The sequence below is a fragment of the Lynx canadensis genome, chromosome D1 (genome assembly GCF_007474595.2).
Source record: "Lynx canadensis isolate LIC74 chromosome D1, mLynCan4.pri.v2, whole genome shotgun sequence".
Lineage (NCBI taxonomy): Eukaryota > Metazoa > Chordata > Mammalia > Carnivora > Felidae > Lynx > Lynx canadensis.
In genome coordinates, this window is record NC_044312.2 from 20,983,743 (window position 1) to 21,005,663 (window position 21,921).

General features: G+C 38.7%; 1 protein-coding gene across 1 annotated transcript; it reads left to right on the forward strand.

Annotated features, from left to right (window-relative positions):
* The first annotated feature begins 1,486 nt into the window (after positions 1-1,486).
* LOC115526200 (putative olfactory receptor 10D3) lies at positions 1,487-2,428 on the forward strand. Its single transcript, XM_030333682.1, has one exon. The coding sequence runs from the start codon at positions 1,487-1,489 to the stop codon at positions 2,426-2,428; it is 942 nt and encodes a 313-aa protein (XP_030189542.1).
* Positions 2,429-21,921: the final 19,493 nt, after the last annotated feature.

Genomic DNA, 21,921 nt, shown 5'->3' on the forward strand with positions numbered 1-21,921 from the left:
TTATTTTATTTATCTGTATATTTCTAGCATGTTGATAAAAAATGAATGTTTGTGAGATTAGATTGACTGCCATGGCCCAAGCTCAATGTTTAAATTGCACTCTGGGCTGCAAAAGAGTCTTTTTGTCTCTCTATTTTTGCTGGAATAAAAACCCATTCAAGCATTTGGAGCAGGACAAGCTTTCTACAGGGTCCTGGCTACAAAGATTGATTTCAAGAATGGTCTGAAGAGGTCCTGTTTCCTCTACTTCTCTAATCTTTCCAGAAATTCTACTTACTGAGATTTTTATCCATAAGACTTGATCCTTGTGAAATGGAAATAATGTAGGAAACAGTAACAGATCAGCAATTTATAAACTGGTATAAACTTATCAGATTATCTTCTATGAACAAGTATTGATCACAGAGGGAAATCAGTTATATCCAATGACAGATATGGAAGCCTAACATAAAATGGGACACAAGTGAACAGGAGATACTGTCCTTTTGAAAATATAACTGAGGGTTTTTTTTAAAAGGTTTATCTACTGACATTAATTAATAAAGCTAAATGATATTAATGTCATTGAAATTTAGATTTGTGAGATCTGTAGTATAGAAATAAAGTCTAGCTGTAGAGAGATACATTTCTAGTGAGATGAAGTAGTTATTTCTATTATCTTCTGTTACCTAATGCCTTCTTCTAGATTCAGTCCAATTTTTGTATGTGTGTGGGTAAGTAATAAATATGAATTGTATACTTTTTCCTTGAATATAAACAGTGGAGAATGGAAAGAGTGTTGTGGAAAGTAATGGAAAGGCAAGTGTGTACCATTTCTATGTAGATTCACATTTTTATGTGCATATATTTGGCCTATTTACCACAATTATGCACAGTTTGGCCTATTTACCACCAACTAATTATGACATCCTGATATTAAAATAAGATTGTCATCTGATGACAAATTTTCCATGGAGAAGAGGATTCTGAAACATGCCAGTTTGTATGACAACAAATCAGATTGGGAGAAACTATATAAAAATGGTAGTAAGAGCTGATTCCTGGGTGGCTCAGTCCATTGAGTGTCTGACTCTTGATTTTGGCTCAGGTCATGATCTCATGGTTCATGGGTTTGAGCCCCATGTCAGACTCCAGGCTTACAGCGAAGAGCCTGCTTGGGATTCTCTCTCTCTCTCTCTCTCTCTCTCTCTCTCTCTCAGTATAAGTAAATAAATTTAGAAAGAGTTGATTCCTGTGAGAGGTTGCCAACTATAAAGATAAATTATTCTGCTACTTAATCTAATATATGAAAAAACTGAGGCCAAATGTGACATATGACTTAGCTCCAAGGCCAGATTTAGCGTGGGTCTCCTTTCCCTTTTTGACCTCCCTTTGCTTGTAGCCACCGCCTCAGAAAGAATTCTATTAGGAAGAGATTTTCGCAGTTATTTGTGGTCTCACATCACGATTATCGCTGTACTTTTCCAGGACCCCCCGAGGCACAAACATGCAGAACTACACTTCTGTGACGGAGTTCACCCTGTTGGGAATTCCAAATACTGAAGGGCTGGAGAATATGTTGTTTGTCCTCTTTCTGGCCTTCTACCTCTTCACCTTGCTGGGGAACCTGCTCATCTTCCTCACCATTCTGGTTTCCTCTAACCTGCACACCCCCATGTATTTCTTCCTGGGAAACCTGTCTGTGTTTGACATATTTTTCCCTTCAGTGAGTTCCCCCAAAATGATGCTCTACCTAATGGGGCCAAGCCAGACCATCTCTTACCAGGGCTGTGCCTGCCAGCTCTTCTTCTACCACTTCCTGGGTGGCACTGAGTGCTTCCTGTACACGGTGATGGCCTATGACCGCTTCGTGGCTATTCGTCACCCTTTGCGATACACAGTCATCATGAGCCACAAGGTGCGTACCGGCTTGATGTTGGGCACTTGGCTGGGCGGCTGTCTACATGGAAGTATCCTCACGTTTCTGGTCTTTAAGTTACCCTTCTGTGGCCCCAATGAGGTGGATAATTTCTTCTGTGATATCCCAGGGCTGCTGCCGCTGGCCTGTGCAGACACCTCTCTAGCCCAGACCGTGAGTTTTACTAACGTGGATGTTGTGACTCTGACATGCTTTTTCCTTATCCTTACTTCCTATGGCCACATCGTCATTTCCATACTGAAAATCGGCACCTCTGCAGGCAGGCACCGAGCTTTTTCAACCTGCAGTGGCCACCTGATATCAGTCTTCTTGTTTTACGGTCCAGTGATGCTCATCTATCTCAGGCCCGCTTCCAGCCCCTGGCTAGATTCTGTTATTCAGGTGTTAAATAACATTGTCACTCCTTCTCTTAACCCTTTGATTTACACCTTGAGAAACAAGGATGTGAAATTGGCCTTGAGGCAAGTATTCACTCAAGTGGTCCACATTTCTGGGATAGAAAGAAGGTAGAGGGGAAATTCCTCTCTGAAATTCTTTGGGGAGTTGCTTCGGATCCACTACTCCGAGAACCAGACTGTTGCCAAATAGCGAGCTGGGCAAAGTTACTACCAGTCATTTCTCAGGAGTCCTGACAGCCAACATGCAGGGGTCAGCTGAGCCTCTACTTCAGTCCCACATGGAAACTTTCCAGATTAACCCAGGCTTTTCTCTTTAAAAAAAAAACAAAAAAACAAACAAAAAAAAACAACTTAAAAAAAAGTTTATTTATTTATTTTGAGACAGAGAAATAAAGAGAATGGGGGAGGAACAGAGAGAGAGAATCCCAAGCAGGCTCTGCACTGTCAGTGCAAGCCCGACGTGGGGCTTGAACCCACAAACCGAAGGATCATGACCTGATCCAAAATTAAGGGTTGCAGCTTAACCAACTGAGCCACCCAGGTGCCCCTGCTTTTTCTTTTTTTAGTTTGCAAAAACAATGTATCTTTTCCACCGGGAACAATCTGTCCTTGTTGGAACTCTGGTTTGACCAGTTACCATAAAGCTTCAAGTTTTTAGAGGCTATGGACTGTCTTCCATCCCTGCTTCCTCACCCCTTCCTCCCTTTCTTGCTTCCTCCTTTCCTTCTCTGCTCCCTCCCTTCCTTCCAAAATGTATGCCTCACTCTATTCTATTACAGTCTCTCTCTGGCCATTCAACAAAACTAGGTTTTATGGTCGACACATTATAAATTAAAACATAAGATTGCACAGTTTGCTAAATTTAAGTGTAAACTTAGTTTATAACATGGGCTTTTATCGTATCTTCCCATTGGAAAATAATTCCATCTGGAGCTTTATTCCTTTGGCCCTCAGAGAAGGCTGGCATTGGACTTGACTCATTATATCTCAAGCAAGAAGCTGGTCATGAATCTATTCTTACAAGATAAGAGAATGGAGTCCTTTAAATTGGTAGATGAGAGCAGTTTTGAGCCAGAATTCTCTATACACTGTATATGTTTTCTGTTTCTTAAAAATATAGTGTATCTAAAACAATAGAATATATCTGCAATTAATTAAAATTGAACCAGTAACAATATTTATTATTTATCTTTCAACATTTAAATTTCAACATTTAATCAAATGAATTTCAGGGCAATTATCAATTCTGTTCACTCAAACACCTAAAACAATAGCTAACATTTAAAATCTTACTATGTGGGGGCGCCTGGGTGGCGCAGTCGGTTAAGCGTCCGACTTCAGCCAGGTCACGATCTTGCGGTCCGTGAGTTCGAGCCCCGCATCAGGCTCTGGGCTGATGGCTCAGAGCCTGGAGCCTGTTTCCGATTCTGTGTCTCTCTCTCTCTCTCTGCCCCTACCCCGTTCATGCTCTGTCTCTCTCTGTCCCAAAAAATAAATAAACGTTAAAATCTTACTATGTGTATGATGGTGTTATAAGCACTTTCCATGTGTTGGCTAAGTTAATTCACAAAATCCTAATAGGTGGATACTGTGATATCCTTCTTTTATAGACAAAGAAACTATGGTCAGAGAAGTAGTCACACAAGGGAATTTGGATCTAGAACTAGACTTTTACTGCCTTATAAGAAGAAGTGAAAAACCATAAATTTCTGTACAGTCATAGTTATCCTTATATCTTGTTTTTTATATACCACTTACTGTTCTAATATTTTGCACATTAATGTATAATATTTTGCACATATTAACTAATATAATATGAACAGCATCTCTATTTGGCAGATATAATTACTCTCCTAAATTATATATGAGAAAACTGAGGCATGAAGGTATTACATAACTGCAGAATAGTAAACTAGTGAGACATTGGCCATAATAAGGGAAGCACTCTGGGTGACACAAGTAGAAATAAGAAATGATGGGAAGATAAAAACCTCAACTCTTTCACTCTATAGTAATATCCATTCAGTCAGTCCGTCGTCACTGACTGATTAACTTAAAACTGTATATCTGACTGGTGTCAGATGGGATCAGAACAGAGTATCCACTAAATTACCTATAAAAAGAGTAAAAGGAAAAACTGTTTGTGGGAACATCTACCTGCCTATGCTATAAGTCAAGCATTTACGTACAACTAGTTGATTTAGTATAATGGTTGCTAATATCACTAATATCACTACTTTATCATTCAAGGGTCACCTTATTTACCTCATTTGAATGTTCTTGAATCTCCGGCACAACCTGTGCTATTGCATTTGTTTGTATTATGGCACCACAGATCACTCTGAAATTTAGCAGTTTAAAACATTTATTGTCTCACACAGTTTCTCAGGGGCAAGAGTCCTGGAGTAGCTTAGGTGTCCAGTCTTGGCTTGGGATCTATCATGAGTTTGTAAGTCACACTGTTGGCCAGGGCAGCAGTCACTTGAAGGCACGATTGGGGCTGGGGGATATGCTTCCAAGATGGCTCATTACATTGCTGTTGGCAGGAGGCCTCAGTCCTCAATCACTACCTGGGCTTCTGCTACATATAGTCCCTACATGTCTTCACAAAATGGCAACTGGCTTCTACCAAAGTGAGTGATCCAAGAGAGAGTCTAAACAGGAAGAGGCAAATGCCTTTTATGACCAAGTCTCCAAAGTCATGTACCATCATTCCTACTTTTATTTTCTTTCTGTTAAAAGTGAATCACTACATTTAGCCCACACTCAGTGGGACAGTAATTAGGCTCCACCTTTTGAAGAGAATGTCAAAAAATTTATCAATGTATTTCTAACTACTCCATCGCAGGTATATGTCCACCTTATTTAATTTTTTTTTCCTGTTGTAATTCTTCATTTAGAATTATTTCATATGCTAAAGACATATCCCGCACTACATACTTCTTTGCATGGTCTTCTTGATTTAGAGCATCCGCTATAATCCTTTCTACCTTTATGAGGACCGTGTGTCTTTTGGGTTTTTGTTCATCCTCAACCATTTCCATAATACTTTCTCCAAACACCCCATTCCACAGTGATCCCTTTCTTCTACCAGCAGATAGCTCTTCTTGCTTAAATTACTCACTTGTCATTAAGAAATACAAATTATAAGTGTTCTTACACCATCATTTCAGATAGTTACATGATTTGTAGGTTACTATTTAACATTTTAATCAGTGACTAACCTAGAATACAATTAAGTCAGAAGGACAGCTTTTAGGGTAACATCAAATATGTATTTGCAGTTTACTATTTATGTATTTATATAGTGATATCCAAAGGGGATGGAGTAGTGAGGAAGATAGATACTGTCTCTGTCTTTATGGAGTACAAAACATATTGGAGAAGACAGACATGGAACAAATACCCAATACATGATTGGGACAAAGACTTTGAATGAAAATAGAACAGATTGTGAAAACTAGTTCTAGATGAAAGTATCAAGACCAAGGAAGAAAGAAAAATAGAAAAATCAGCAAAAATGGAAACCCATAGCACTTACCTGGAGACAAGACGCATCGAATATATTATTATATATTATTCAATTTCTGTTCCTGAACTTGGCTCACTTGAACACTATCACTCCTCCTAGCTGGCACTGTGAAATAAATTGAAATGGCACCCTTGAAATGAATGGAACAGCGCTTTAAAAAATGGATTTTGGTGAATATTGTTCAAAATACTTTAAAAATGCTTTACATACCATGGTGACCAGTAACTTGGTATTCCTATTTTTTAGGAAAAAGAAGGCTCTCCATTGACAAGGACCTTCACTATAACAAACACATTATTTTTAAATGTTTATTTATTTATTTTGAGAGAGAAAGCATGAGTGGGGTGGGGGGGGAGGGAGAGAGAGAGAGAGAGACAGAGAGAGACAGAGAGAGAGAGAGCATCCCAAGCAGGCTCTGTGCCGACAGCTCAGAGCCTGGAGCCTGCTTCGAATTCTGTGTTTCTGTCTCTCTCTGCCCCTTCCCTGCTCATGCTCTGTCTCTCTCTCTCTCTCTCTCTCTCTCTCTCTCTGTCAAAAATAAATTAAAAAAAACATTAAAAAAACTTAAAAAAAAAAGAAGTTGCTGTGGCAAAAGAGGTTGCAGCCTGTTTCTCCTTTCAGATTTTGATTTTTTTTTTGTCTTCCATTTAGGTCTTTCATCCACTTTAAACAATAAACTCATTATTCTACCTGGAACTTACTTGATTAAAAATTGGGAATTTAATTCCTGTTTAACTTTATGATACCTAACCTGTTGTCTTGTTATTTAATATTTAATGCATTCCCAATATTAATCTGTCTGTGGACTTTTAGAATAAACTAGTCATTGATATTGTGTGTTTTAGTATTTGCTTAAAATTCACTCATTTGAACTTTATTCAGAGATTCACATCTATTTGAATTATGGATTTGGTGGCATGTTTTTAAAATCAATTTTTAGTTCCATCTGTTACCTTTATAAAATAAATCAGATAAACATACTGATTAAATTTTTGTGCTCTGGAAAAGAGAACACAGGAGGATTATCTGTTTCTTCAAATAGTCTATAATGTCTTCTAGCTGTAATGTGATTTTTATAAGCAATTCTTAAAAAATGCTTTTCTTTTTTTCATAACCATCAATTTATTCTGATTTTTGATTTTTCCCTTGAGTTGTTCTTTTGATGAATGCTTTCCTACTGAAAATTTTTATTTTATTTAAGTCAGTGACTTTCACACTTTAGCTAGTTTAAATCACCTTGAGTCTGGGATTAGAGATTGCAATTTTAAAATACAGTTCCTCTGTTTCATCCTCTAGAGATTGTGATTCATAAAGTCTGAAGAGAGGACCAGAAATCCCTATTTTTAACAAGCACACTCCAGGGATTAATTTGGGATTAATTCATCAGAATAACTACCTCGACTTTTTTCTTTGTATCTCTTATTATATTCCCATGCTCAATCTGTTATTTATTTTGCACTTTCTCACTGTCTACATAATTAGATTTGCCAAAAGTTCGTCTTTTATTCAGTTACTTCCTGAAAGAAAAACTTTGAAATCCATTTATTAGCTATCTTGACATTTGGTTTTGAGGTGGAAGATGCTATGTTGTATCTTGGTTACTCGATTCCAATATCATTAATATCTGTCTTTTTAAAAAATTTGGGTCTTTTCTCTTGTTTTGTATAAAATTGTAAGTATATGTATGATGTTTTCACCCACATGGTTAACTATAAAGAGCTGTAGATTTTTTTTTTAAGTTTATTTGTTTTGAGAGAGAAGAGAGAGAGAGAGAGAGAGAGCACACACGTGAGCCAGGGAGGGGCAAAGAGAGGGAGAGAGAGAATCCTAAGCAGGCCCCACGTTCTCAGCACTGAGTCCGATGCAGGGCTCATGAACTCATGAACTGTGAGATCATGACCTGAGCCAAAACCAAAAGTCAGACGCTTAACCAGCTGAGCCACCCAGATGCTCCAAGAGCTGTAGAATTTTTAAAACTTTGCTTTTTAAATTATTGTTTTATACTTTAGTTGTTAGAAAAAAAAATGAGTGATACATTTTTTACATTTTGGACTTGATTAAAGATATTTTTATATTCTAACATGATCAAGTTGGTCATTGTCCATATATACCAGCATCAAAAACAGGCTTGCGCTGTACTGAAATTTTAAAACCAATTTAAGCATTAGATTTTTTTAAACTTCACAATTTGTTTTTGTTTTAATATTTTCGGATACTGTACTCTTTAAGGGCTATAGCACACAAAGTTATGATAATATGTAACTTGGGGCATAGAAATTATTAATACTCAGATTGTAATTGAAGAGGGGAAAAGCCTTTAAATTTTACCATTGGATTTGTGAGTGGGAATTTTTCTTACTTTTACAAAAAATCTTAATCAAGTTTCTCTTCATCTAAACTTGGCACTCCCTTGACTCCTCTTACTAGAGACCTTGTGTCTCTCACTTTTGTCACCTACAGCGCATTACAGAGTTTTCTCTTTATTTGTCCACATGCCCAAGGAACTGCCTCCTTTCTCCCTCTAATTGCAGTTCTCCGGCTATGTTGCATGGAGAAATTGCTATTTGCCAAGGGCTGTAGAAAGGAGAATTGATGGAGGAGAGCATATATGGGAAGATGGCATAGTCAGAGTCAGAAAGTGATGGATTTGGGACCAGACTCCAGACTTACTCTTCCTCATTCTTTCTTATTCCTTAACCTGATTTTTTTTTTGTTTTTATTAGAGGTCAGTTCATGGATAGGTCATGAGTTCCAATCTCTCTCTAATTTTCTTTTTTTGCTGTTCCAAATAATACCTATCTGTATTCCTACTATTGGGCAATTTCCCCAGATTCTGAGATTTTTTTTCCCAAAATTATTTTATATTATTGATTTCTGGCATGATTTCAAGTTTTGAATATCCTTCTGCGGATTTTAATTAGGAGATATTGTATAAGATGTGGGTAGTGTGGCACCATGTCAATTCATAACCTCCCCAAATGGAAACACGTTATTATAAAATGTACTTCATCTTATAACCTCCCCAAATGGAAACATGTTATTATAAAATGTTCTTCATCTTCCTGGACTTATTCCATATATATACATATATATATATATATATATATATATATATATTTAACATTTATTTATTTTTGAGACAGAGAGAGACAGAGCATGAGTTGGGGAGGGGCAGGTAGAGAGGGAGACACAGAGTCTGAAGCTGTAAGTACAGAGCCTGGGGCTTGAACTTGTGAACTGTGAGATCATGACCTGAGCTGAAGTCCGACACCCAACTGACTGAGCCACCCAGGCACCCCTTCCATACTGGTTTTGGACTTATAGTTGTTGCTTATACTGCCTGTCTTAACAATTTTGGACTTATTCCATATTGGTTTTGGTGGGGAACTTGTGAATTTCTATGGCGGAGTATAGAAAGCTTCTTATTAATATTTAGAAAGTAGCCTTCCTGAGCACATTACTAGATTTTATATATGTATATATGCATATATGTATGTTCACTCGAATAAAATGAAAGAAACCCTCCTTAATCTGTTTCTTTAATAAAATAATATTTTTGCATTATTTGTGTTTCGATTGCATCTACTTACCAATGAATTAAACACAATAAATAAATTAAACTTGCTATAAATGGTTGATCCATTTTGATTGAAATGACATTGGAGGAGTCACATGTTGTAAGTTGAGTTAGCTACCCTCTCTCAATTTGTAAATTTCACTTATGAGATAAATTGGAATCTCAACCATTTCTCGCTCTTTAGCAACTCCATAAAAATGTCTTATTTGCTTCCTTTAAAAAATAATCATAAACAAAACCAGATACTGTATGTAAAAGCAAATGTGTTTTCTTAAGGCAATGGTATTTGAAAACTCATAGTATTTAGTATACTAAATAGTATATTACTTACTACTTAGTATATAGTATAATACATAGTATTAGCTTCTCTTAACTTCAGTCCTTCACAGATGGGCTATTTTCTCCTAGCTGTACCAAGCCTCCAGTACCACTAGTTTGCATCTGCATAAAGCCTTGGGTCCCTTCAATCCTACCATGACTCTCATCCTAGTTATTCTGAATCATCATACAGGCAAGCTCTCCCCTAGCTCCACCCATAAGTTCCGTACCTTGTTCATGTATTCAAACTGCGCTATGCTTCCTCCACAGTGATTCTCCATGCACTACTGACCTCTTCCTTAACTCTTCCTATTGTCTTCTGCAAAAACCTTCTTTAGAATGTTACTTACATTTCCTGTACTAACAGAAAGAAGATTCTTTCTTTCAGGGGAATTTGTATTTGTTTCATCTTAAAATTCCACAGGAAACCAAAAACCAGCTGTGTTAGTTGACATGTTGGTAATTAAGTTTGTTGACATGTTGGTAATTAAGTTAATTGTTAATTGCCTCTGATTGCTCAAGTAACCCAGAAATGCAGGTATATATGTGAAGCTTACCAATTTTTAAATGTTGCAGCTAATGTGATAGAAAAAAAAAAACCAATAAATTTATTATCAAAAACCTACCCACAAAGTCAGGTTTGAACTTCTTTAGTTCATTACTCCTGTTCTGCAAAACCTTTTCAGTCTTCTTAGGAATTTTTTTGATTTCTGATTTTTCATAAATACTTTATAGGAAATTAGTAAGGCTAATTCAGAGACTGCTCTCTGGATATTATTTAAAATCACGGAGCTGTCTTGACAATCAATACAAAGAAGAATCACCTATCAGGGGCGCCTGGGTGGATCAGTCAGTTGAGCATCCGACTTCAGCTCAGCTCATGATCTCGCAGTTGACGAGTTCGAGCCCCACATTGGGCTCTGTGCTGACAGCTCAGAGCCTGGAGCCTGCTTCGGATTCTGTGTCTCCCTCTCTCTCTGCCTCTTCCCCACTCATGCTCTGTCTCTATCTGTCTCAAAAATAAAGATAAACATTAAAAAAAGAAGAAGAAGAATCACCTATCAGACATAGTTACATGTGATAAGTCTAGAGAAGAGGTAAAAAGGATGGAATAGTTCCACAGTGTGCCACGATGATATATCTTCATGATTTTGCATAAGAAGAAAGGAGGAACTGATTATTATACTAACAAAAAGCTTGTAAAAATGTTATCAAATATTTCAGGGTATAAAATAATTCTAGTACCATTTTTTTCTACTGATTGTAGATTCCTAAACAATACTCATTCCTCATGTTCTGCATTTCCACTTAATAAACTGATTTAAGTTCTATTCAGAGTAGATGATGCATCATGCAGAAAAATTAAATGAAGGCACTTGAGTTTTTGAAGCCTGCCTTGGAGATTGACCTCTGAATCCAGGTGAAATGCCCTGATCGGTCGGCAGATGGCACCATTGGGACATCGATAAGCTAGGTTCATTTTGCACTGACAGGCAGCAATAAAGATCCTGGAACTGAACTGAGAGGATGAAGAATGGTTGAAATGATGATTAGTACCATGTGAGAGAGGCCTGGGAAGCAAAATGGTTTTCTGATAATACCACCATGTATTCTCTTTCTAGAGAAGCAGCTTCAAATCACTATCATTTTTTAAAAAAAAATTTTTTTTCAACGTTTATTTTTATTTTTGGGACAGAGAGAGACAGAGCATGAACGGGGGAGGGGCAGAGAGAGAGGGAGACACAGAATCGGAAGCAGGCTCCAGGCTCTGAGCCATCAGCCCAGAGCCTGACGCGGGGCTCGAACTCACGGACCGCGAGATCGTGACCTGGCTGAAGTCGGACGCTTAACCGACTGCGCCACCCAGGCGCCCCAAATCACTATCATTTTTACATGTTGGTGCCACTATGTGCATTGTTCTGTGTGCCACAGAAGTAATTTAGGTAAGAAGAGAGAAACCCTTAACGGTAATATGGCTGGCAAAGGTTACAAGACCCCACACTGCATTTACAGAATGCAAAAGAAATACTGTGATGCTAATGCACACACCTGCCTTAGCCCATAACTTCGTTATTCCCCCCATTAGCCACCAAAGAAGGAAGGGAATTGGACATTTCCTTTATCATAGAAAGAGGCTACATCTCCTTTATCAAGAAGCCCCAGGGACTAATTTTAGCCTAGAAATTGTGTGGTGGTAACACGTTACCAAGTTTTAGTTTCAGCAAAAGGAAACAATCCAGGGAATTTCGTAGCTACAGGATATTATCACCATTCTTTGATCAACGTATAGCAATAGATACTGTTGGGTATTGCAAAGTCCCTTCTGATAAAACGATAAATGAATACATTCACAAAATTCTGAGTCTTGAGAGAATGTGTAGTGTCATATTTCTCTGTCTTTGATTTTTTTAAAAATAAATTTACCCCGGTAAATGTTCCTTTAATAATGGGAACTTTTAGGACACCCACTTGTACTGGGGAAATTGTTCTATGTCCTCTGAAATGTAACCTTTGCTGCCTAAAATGGTTTCCTACTTGGTTACTTTGGTTGAGAATTGGTGGCATGAGTTATAGTGCTTAAACATAAATTTGTATTTTTTTGAAAGTATCACTATTTGCAAATTTTATTTTTGGGCAGAATTGTTTTCCTTTTTTTAGTTCAAAACCTCAGAAACTTCCTGGTATAATCTGAAACTGGGAGAGAGAAGGAAGAGCCTGCCCACTCCAGGTTGCAAGGGAACTTAACATACAAGGCTTGTCCTAGGTGATAGCAAGGCCAGTACATCTCCATGTCTGCTCCCTACATCTGAAATGTTTGTACAGAGGCCTTAACTGGGTTCGATGACTGGTACCACCCATGTAGTTATATAGGTATGGATGAAATGGCCTTATGAAGTAAGTGAAAGGATTAAACATGACAGTTTAGGGGCATCTGGTGGCTCAGTCGGTTAAGTGTCCAACCCTTGATTTTGTCTTGGGTCACGACCACGTGGTTTGTGGCTTTGAGCCTTGCATCAGGCTCTGCACTGACAGTGTGGAGCCTACTTGGGATTCTCTATCTCTCTCTCTCTCTCTCTCTCCTCCTCTTTCTCTGTCCTTCCCCCCCCCACTCTCTCTCAAAATAAATAAATAAATAAATAAATAAATAAATAAAACATGATAGTTATGATAGTGAACACTTAAGAAACAGTATTTCCACCTGTAGGTTAAGTGCATTCTGAGGCTGTAACACGGATTTTTTTGGTCGCTACTTTAATTGAGATGGTTATCTATATTTATTGATGTGGAAAATGTTCAGGCAATAGGAAAATTAGAGTACAAAGTAATAACTACAATATTATGTCACTTGTGTAAATTTGTATCTATGTGGGCTTATATATGTGTGTTTGGTGGAAAGTTGTCCACCAAATTATTATCAGTGGTTCTTAACGGGTAATGAGATTTTTAATGGATAAAAAATATTGGGGGGGGGGGTTTCTTTACTAACGCATCATTAGCATATTACTATTAAAAATTATGTAGTTGTTTTGTTTTTTTTTAAAGCAAGTCCTCTTGAATGAATCTTCTAGTAATTGTTCTCACCTAATGTGACTGGAATCTACTGAGCCCACTAGATAAAGCTAGATTAAAGGGAAGGAAGTTCAATGAACTCTAAATATATACTCAAAAGTGAAAAAATGATTAAAACCAAAAAAAAGACTTCCAGGGAAGGATGTAAAGTAGGAATCAAAGGATGGGGAACAATAATATAACTAATTCTAGACTTTCAGAAAAAGCCAGAAAATAACCTCTGAGAGAAAAATCCTAAAAATTATCAATTTTGTGTCTTCTGTTAAAAGAATTTTTTTGTGTGCTGCTTTCTGGGTGATTTTCAGAGTTAAATCTTCTGGTTCAGCAATTTATTCTCTTTTGTCTGCTATTCAGACATAGATCATATTGAATTTTTTAATTCAATAATATTATTTACATAAGATTTCTACTGGTTTCTTTTCATAACTTTTCTTGGCCTTATCTCAATTTCTTGTTCTTATGTTATTATAATACTATCACTTTATTTATTTACTTATCTATTTATTTATTTATTTTAACATTTATTTATTGTTGAGAGACAGAGACAGAGTATGAGCAGGGGAGGGTCAGAGAGAGAGGGAGACACAAAATCCAAAGCAGGCTCCAGGCTCTGAGCTGTCAGCACAGAGCCGGACATGGGGCTCGAACCCACCAACTGGGAGATCATGACTGAGCCGAAGTCAGACGCTCAACCGACTAAGCCACCCAGGCGCCCCTATAATAAATAGTATCACTTTAATTGTCTCTTTTATACTTATATTTTAAATTATTTTAAATGTCTCATTTTAAAATGTCCTAACCTATAACTTATTCTGAGTTTTAAGTTTTTTTGTGTGTGTGTTTTTTCAGCGTACTGGTTTCCTTGAGTAGTTGATGTAAACTCTTATAAAACAGATCGCGGCTGTGAGTCCCCACTGGGTGGTGATTATTTTGTGGGTGTGGTTCTGGCCTGGAGCTGGCTTGGGTTGTACAGCTCTGGTCTGAGCCTAATTTGGGCAGAGGAGCTCTGGCCCCCAGCCTCACTTGGGTGCTATGGGTGTCCTGGCTGAACATTTTCAATTTCTCGTTCCTAGAGAATTCTTTTTACTTGTTTTCACCTGCAGGTTTTTTTTTTTAATTTTGGGGGGAGTGTAGCATGAGTGGGCAGAGGCAGAGAGAGAGAGAGAGAGAGAGAGGGAGAGAGAGGATCCAAAGCATGCTCTGTGTTGAGAGCAAAGAGCTTGATGTGGGATTCCAACTCATGAACAATGAGGTCATGACCTGAGCTGAAGTCAGATGCTTAACTGACTGAGCCACCCAGGTGCCCCTTCATCTGCAATTCTTTATTGTATTTTTCTATAATTTTTTTGTGTTTAGAGAAAGAGATCAAAGTTTCAGTATATCCTAACTTTTCTAGAGTCAGATGCCCAAGATTTAATTTTCTTTTTTTTCTTTTTTTACATTATAACTTAAGAAGCTTTTGATACTTCTGCTTTTTCAACGCCCTGTAATGACCCTGGAATTAAAAGAAAGTAGTGCCCATGACTCACTGGAACATAACTACACTGGGGAAATTTGTGTCTTTTCACATTCTCTGCCTGACGGGAATAAAACCCAGATGGGAAAAAATGAACAGTGAAAGTTGGGAATAAAAGCGATTCTATAGGGCAGGTTGATTCTATAGGGCTTTTAACTGATTTAAAGGAGATGTATAGTGGGTAATATCAGTATAAAGAAGTGGGTACAAGACAGTACTAATGAGCTGGAGGCCAGCGTGGGCCTCCGAGGGCATGTGCTGGAAAACGTCACAACTGTGCTCCATCACACCACTGTGAGATAATCTGGTGTGTGTCCCCAAGAGATAAGAGGAAATGGACCTGCATGTCAAATCAGCCTGCACCATTTGACATGATTATCTCACTTCCCATCAGATTATCATTTATCTCTGAGGACTTTTGTCACTTATGATTAGGTAAATATTCACTTCTGACCATCTCTCTGGTTATCTTGTTCCTATATAGACTTTGCTATAATAGTTAAGAGTTCTTTGGTGAGTCCTTGATAGCATCTGGTCTTTTACTCTTCCTTCAGTGGAAGCGACCTTGTTTCCACTGAGGAACTCCACTGAGTCTTTTGACTGGGGGGCTAAGAAGAGAAAAAAGGGAGGGGTAAGGGCACAGAAAGTGTAATCTTGAAGTTCTTTCACTGTGTTGTAGCTCTGAGTTCTTTAGCCCACAGCTCAGCCTGTGCATCAACTTCCCCTCTCTCTTGTTGGATCATCAGGACGTACTAGCAAGGGGAGACTCTTCCTAGTATCTCGTCTCAGTCGTCCCCCTGGAAGTTGTTCCCCCAGGACTATGTGTCCTTTCTGCAGCTTCTGAGCTCTGTGATGGCGTCTGATCATTTCAACACCTGCCACTCTTGGACAGAGTCCCTAGAGAGACTGTTTCTCTTCCAACTTGGGTATCCACGGAGGAGAGAATGTGAATGAGCTGCCACCCGTAGAGCTTCAAGGACTTTATAATCTGATAAACTAACAGGACCAAGCTCATCTGGCTTTCGACACTGATGCAGGAGAGGAAGCACAGCATTCCTAGTGAGAATTCACAAAATACCCCAGGCACGGCTTCCGGGCCCCACCACTGCGTGGGCTGCGCGTGTATGTAAGAAGTGAAGCAACATGTATGAGCATTCCTTACTTAGCATCTCTTGTTAGTCACGTGGACCCCTGCTCTCAGTTTTCCTGCAGCTGGATCACATGAATTACATTCTGCAATGGAGAATCTCAATAGCCAGCTTCTGGTCGCTGTGAGACGCACTGCAAAGAAGCAGGCAGCTTTAGAAACGTGCCTCATGTATGATCAGTCAATGTTGTTCTTTTCGTGAGTGTGACCCATTTTCACCTCTGGGTCTGGAGGCGAGTTGGAGAGTCCAGCCGGGAAGCACCCTCCTTCCAGTGGGGCAGGCCACACTTCTCGTTTCTTCTCCTTATTCTTTATGGTATTCCCCCCCCCCCCCCCCCCCCCCCCGAGTTGTGAAGCTATGCCAGACATTTAAAAGATTTACAGCATAGAAACCTACACTTCAAGATTAGTGTTTTCATAGGACAAGGGACATTCAGCGAAGAAGGTAAACCCTTTGCAGAGGGGTCACCTCTTTTTGGACGCTCCCACTTTGCAATCTTGCTTCAGCCCCTTCACATCCCCATCCTTCTGAAAATTTTTCTGCTCTGTCATCTAACTAGTAACCAAATGTCTACAAGCCTAATTCTTACCTAACCGCCATCACCCCACCTCCAGCATTACTGTCTCGCACCTGTTTCAAATATTTCTCTTTGCTTATCTTGATGTCTATAAACGAACTGTTGAATTCAAGCCTGACAAACCTCCCGTGTGAAAACATTAATTTTCGGGCTCAATGTATTCTATTGTGATGAGAGAGAAGGAATATATATTTTTAAACTGTGACAACTTGCAAGATTGTCTCTTTCAGAATGATCTTAACATTTTGCTTTATTAGGCGGAACACCAGCAATTTTTTCCCTACATTTCCCATTTCAGTTCTGCCTCCCTGTTTTCATAAAAATCAGCAACAGGCTTAAGAATGAGTCATACAATTTTCAATTGTCTCATACTGCCTGCTTGGAAAGTGCATGATTAAATTCTCAGGCATCAGTGGCTAAATTATTTCAGTAATAGAGTTAGTGTGTGTGAAAATATAATTTACTTTCAACAATCAAGAGTCCTTGAATTTTACTCTTTTTAATAGATAAAGAACTGGATAGGAGATAGTATAATTCTCACCCACCTGAACATATGGAGATACTACCCTTTTGTGCCAATTGAGGTAAGCTATTTTCTAGATAAGTGTGGCTTTATATAGAAAAAAGAATCATCTATTTTTGTTTCATATATAGGAATTGGAAAATATTTAATTTTTAGTGATGTCTTCTAAAAAAAGTTTAAAAACCAATGTTCTGAAATAAGGGAGATACGCAATTTAGTGAATGGTTTGCTGTGACATTGTCTCCTTTCTTGCTTTCTCCACAGAAATGAGAAAAGAATAGAAAATTGTTTAGTTTGGAGACATCAAATAATGGATAGCAACTGAATATGTGAGATTCTCATAATGAGCTGCATTACTTTTAAAGCACAAGTTCCAGTAACTATCCACACTGCAAAATAGGATTTAGGAAGGATTTAGAAGAATAGGATTTAGAAAGACATAGCACTAGTTAAACCACAGGTCCTTGAAAATGGCTAAGAAAAGAATAAAGATTCCTCTAGAAGTTCTTTTTTTCCATTTGCAACTATGTGGATAGAACTAGAGGGTATTATGCTACGCGAAATTAATCAGAAAGACAAATATCATATGACTTCACTCATATGAGAAATTTAAGATACAAAACAGATGAACCTAAGGTAAGGGAAGCAAAAATAATATAAAAACAGGGAGGGGGACAAAACATAAAGACTCTTTCTTAAATATAGGGAACAAACAGAGGGTTGCTGTAGTGGTTGTGTGTGGGGGGGGTATGGGCTAAATGGGTAAGGGGCATTAAGGAATCTACTCCTGAAATCATTGTTCTTTTTTTTATGAATAAAGTTTGTCTTTTAACTGTTTTATTCGGAACTTGTTTCACACTTTTGTTTCTCAGGCTAGAGATCAGGGAGCTCAACAGGATGGTCACACAAATTCAGTGGCCAAATCATGGCATAAAGGAGGGCTCTGGTTCTGGGCTTTTGTCCACGGCCACAAAGAATTGCGGTTTGGTGGGCGATGCGGGCTGAGAAGGCTTCTCTGCTGAGATAATTTTTGGTATTACAATTCCACTGCAAATATAAGAATAATGGAAACAGGAGAGAGAGAGAGGGGAAAAAAGACCAACATTAGGAAAGCCTACCCTCTAGGCTTGTTTGCACGGGTCCCAGGTTAACTTTCGGAATGTTCCGGCAATGGTAGCCCACCTGTTTGGCACTGGATTAGGTTAACTGTAGGGTGAAGAGTGAGGAGATTTACACGTAACCAGCCTTCCACCCAGGTCCCTGTGACAGGTAGTATATACAGCTAGTGCCGCATGGTGATTATACATTGTAGTTGATGACCAGTGGCAGCAAACTGGTGGCACTGCATCACTGGGGACAGGAAAGTGTCAGTACCCAAGAAGAGAAAGATTAGGCCACAGAACCTCTGAAATGGATGACCTGTCTCTGCTCGAAAGGCAAGCCAATCGTTTGAAAACAAACTCATGTCAGGGTGCCTGGGTGGCTCAGTCGGTTGAGTGTCCGACTTCGGTTCAGGTCAGGATCTCGCAGTTCGTGAGTTCAAGCCCCGGACCAGGCTCTGTGCCGACAGCTCGGAGCCTGGAGCCTGCTTGGGATTCTGTGTCTCCCTCTCTCTATCCCTTCCCCGCTCATGTTCTGTCTCTCAAAAATGAATAAACGTTAAAAAAAAAAAAAAGAAAACAAACTTATGTCAAACACTAGAGACATTTTTCAAGGCCAAGGAAAGAGGGCGGTGTGAAGTCGAAAGGAGCGAACAATAACTCAGAATATAACATTTTCCGAGGGGATACATAATTAAAATGATAGGAGCAGGATAATAAAATACACTTGCCAGCTCTTAGCGATGCCCACTAGGATAAACTCAAACTTCACTGTGAGAGTTTGCATTTTATTTATTTATTTATTTATTCATTCATTCATTTATTCATTTATTTATATATTTTAATATATATATATATTATAAGTTCATTTTCTTTTGAGAGAGAGAGAGTGAGCAGAGGAGGGGCAGAGAGAGAGAGAGAGAGAGAGAGGGAATCCCAAACAGGCTCCCTGCTGTTAGCATGGAGCTCCATATGGGGCTCAAACCCACGAACCCGTGAAATCAAGACCTGAGCTGAAACCAAGAATGGGACACTGAACTGACTAAGCCACCCAGGCACCCAGTGAGTTTGCATTTTAGAGAAGAGTCAACAGAAGAATATCAATGAAAAAAGTTTTGCTTAATATAAATATATAATATAATATAATATAATATAATATAATATAATATAATATAATACAATACAATACAATACAATATAATATAATTTCAGGAAATCTTTAGTAGCACTTTTCTAAAAAGGAAGCTCTGAATAGTCTTGGATTCATTTTTCCATCCATTTTCATCTTATAAATCTTCATAAAACCGACAAATAGCATTCTTCCCCATTCTCCCTCCTTTTGCCATCCCAGGTCAGCCCAGTCTATTAGCTCCTGCCTCCACTCCAGCACTGATCTCATCTCTGTGCTTATCTGGTTTCATTAAAACTATGGACCCTTCTCTAAGAATAATTAAAAAATCTTCACATAAGGACAAGATGCTTTTCTTAAATCCTACCTCTAAAGTCATCTCATTTATTACATGGGAGTATCAAAGCTGATGGAAGAGACAAGAACACTGTCTCCAATAAAACGTGGGGTGGTGGGAAGTGTCACTTTTAAGGTCCACAAAGCAGAAGGTCTCTCACAGAACATCTGATCCAGATTTTGATAGATATCCCGGTTTCTACTTATTTTGATGGGAAAGAAACCAATCTCTCCCAATCTATGAAAATGTAAATATACTTGGTTTTGATCTTCCTTTGAGATGTTTTTCTTAGTCTTACTATGAAAAGATTGATTAAGTAGTTCTTTATTATAGACTTTGGTAATAATAAAACACTTAATTCTGGGGTGAAAACCGATAACAAATTGCTTGTAAAACCAGTTTTAATTAAAGATGACCGCGGCTGTCAGAGCCATTTAGTTTGTGCATGGCATAATATGACACGGATGGATCATTTTTTGTGTTCTTTCTTGGTTGTCTGAGGCTAATTTTAAGTTGCTTTGGATCTTTGGAAGCACACACATTAATTCCTTGAATATCATAGTTAATCAATAAATGTTTGTTAATTGACTCTGGTTTATAAGTGTATTTATTAATGACATATTTCATTTCTGAACATTTACTGAGTATCCATATGTGAAAGCATTGTGCTAGGTGCCTCAGATTTACAGTTGCATCAAGGAACCTTACAACTTAGGTGAGAAGGAGAAGGAAGGCGAAAAACTAATAAAAATTACTGTGTTAGTTCTACGAGCCAAGATTATGATAGGTGCTTAGAACGTTATCTAATCTTGCCAATGTCCACATGAGGGGGGTGTCATTATTCACAGCCGAACAGGAAGAAACTAAAGCCCAGAAAATGTAACAAGCCTAGTGTCCCACAGGAAGTGTGGGAATTCAACCCAAGCCTGTATTTCTCACTATCGCTAAAGCACGCTGCTGAAGGAAGCCTGTCAGTGAAAGTGCATACAATCTACACGAACAGAGGAGGAATCTGCTTCTCCAAGTTGGCATCATGGAAGAGATAACCATCTGAGAGAAGTCTAGGTTGAAGAGGTTAGTGGTGGTTCATCCAACATTCCTGGACCCACAGTATGATGTGTTCGAGAAAACCACAACTCCGTTCCACACATGGTCATGCAAATAGAAAGTTCTGTGGGACAGCCAGGCTGGGACGGGCCTCACATGATGTGCTATAAAGTCTATGCTTCACACGGCAGGCTCTGGAGCGCTGTCCGTGAATGATGTGGTCTGATAGAGTTCTAAAAGGGGAATATGGATCAGCATGGACAGGAGACTGGACTCAGGTTAGCGTGGGGTTCAGGACTCCATGTGGGAGGTCATCAGGGTGCGATGGGGGTGTGAAAAGAGGTGGTGGTAATTAGGAAGGAGAGAGGATGATAACTAGCGGGAAAATAGTTAAGAAATTGAGTAGTGGAACTTTGTGGGCGATTCCTAGTGAGAGTATGAAAAAGTAAAGGTGTGCTCTCTGTGACTTGGGGATTTGGGTATATGTGCTAAGGTCATCACTCAAAAGATGGGAGGGAGGCAGGGGAGCTGCTAATTTCTCTTGTGTACTATCTAATCACTTAAAGAGGTTCTGATGATCAGGGCACCTGGGTGGCTCAGTCGGTGAAGCATCCAACTTAAGTGCAGGTCATGATCTCACGGTTTGTGAGTTCAAGCCCCACATCGGGATCTCTGCTGAGCCTGCTTCAGATTCTCTGTCCCCCTCTCTCTCTGCCCCTCCCCTGCTCACACTCTGTCTCTCTCTCTTTCTCAAAAGAAACAAGCTTAAGAAAAATTATATTAAAAAAAGACTCTATGATTGATAAAGAATTACTTTCTTTGTCTTGCGCTCAGTATAAAGCTTAGCTTGGCAGGCGCTTGGAAAGCATGATGCTTCTTTATACATATGAGGCTGAGGTTAGAATTTTAGACAGTTGTTGAACCATATTTCATAAATTCATGAATTCATCTCTAAGCAGCTTGGGCTGTATGAAGTATTGCAACAACCTGAGGAGAGAATGATCTAATAATAGATATATTGAGGGAGCCTAATCAAGCATCTGTCTACTTCCTCATGTCTCAGTGCTACAATTGATGAGTAAATCTAAGGATACGTTTGAGGGTCAAAACAAAATGTTGGTCTTATTAATAATAAAGCTAGATTGTGAATGCAAGAGAATAGTCTGTCTTTCTCCCTCTAAAACCTTAGCAAAAACGGCCTCTTGGTTTGCCCTCCCTCTTTGCTGGGGGC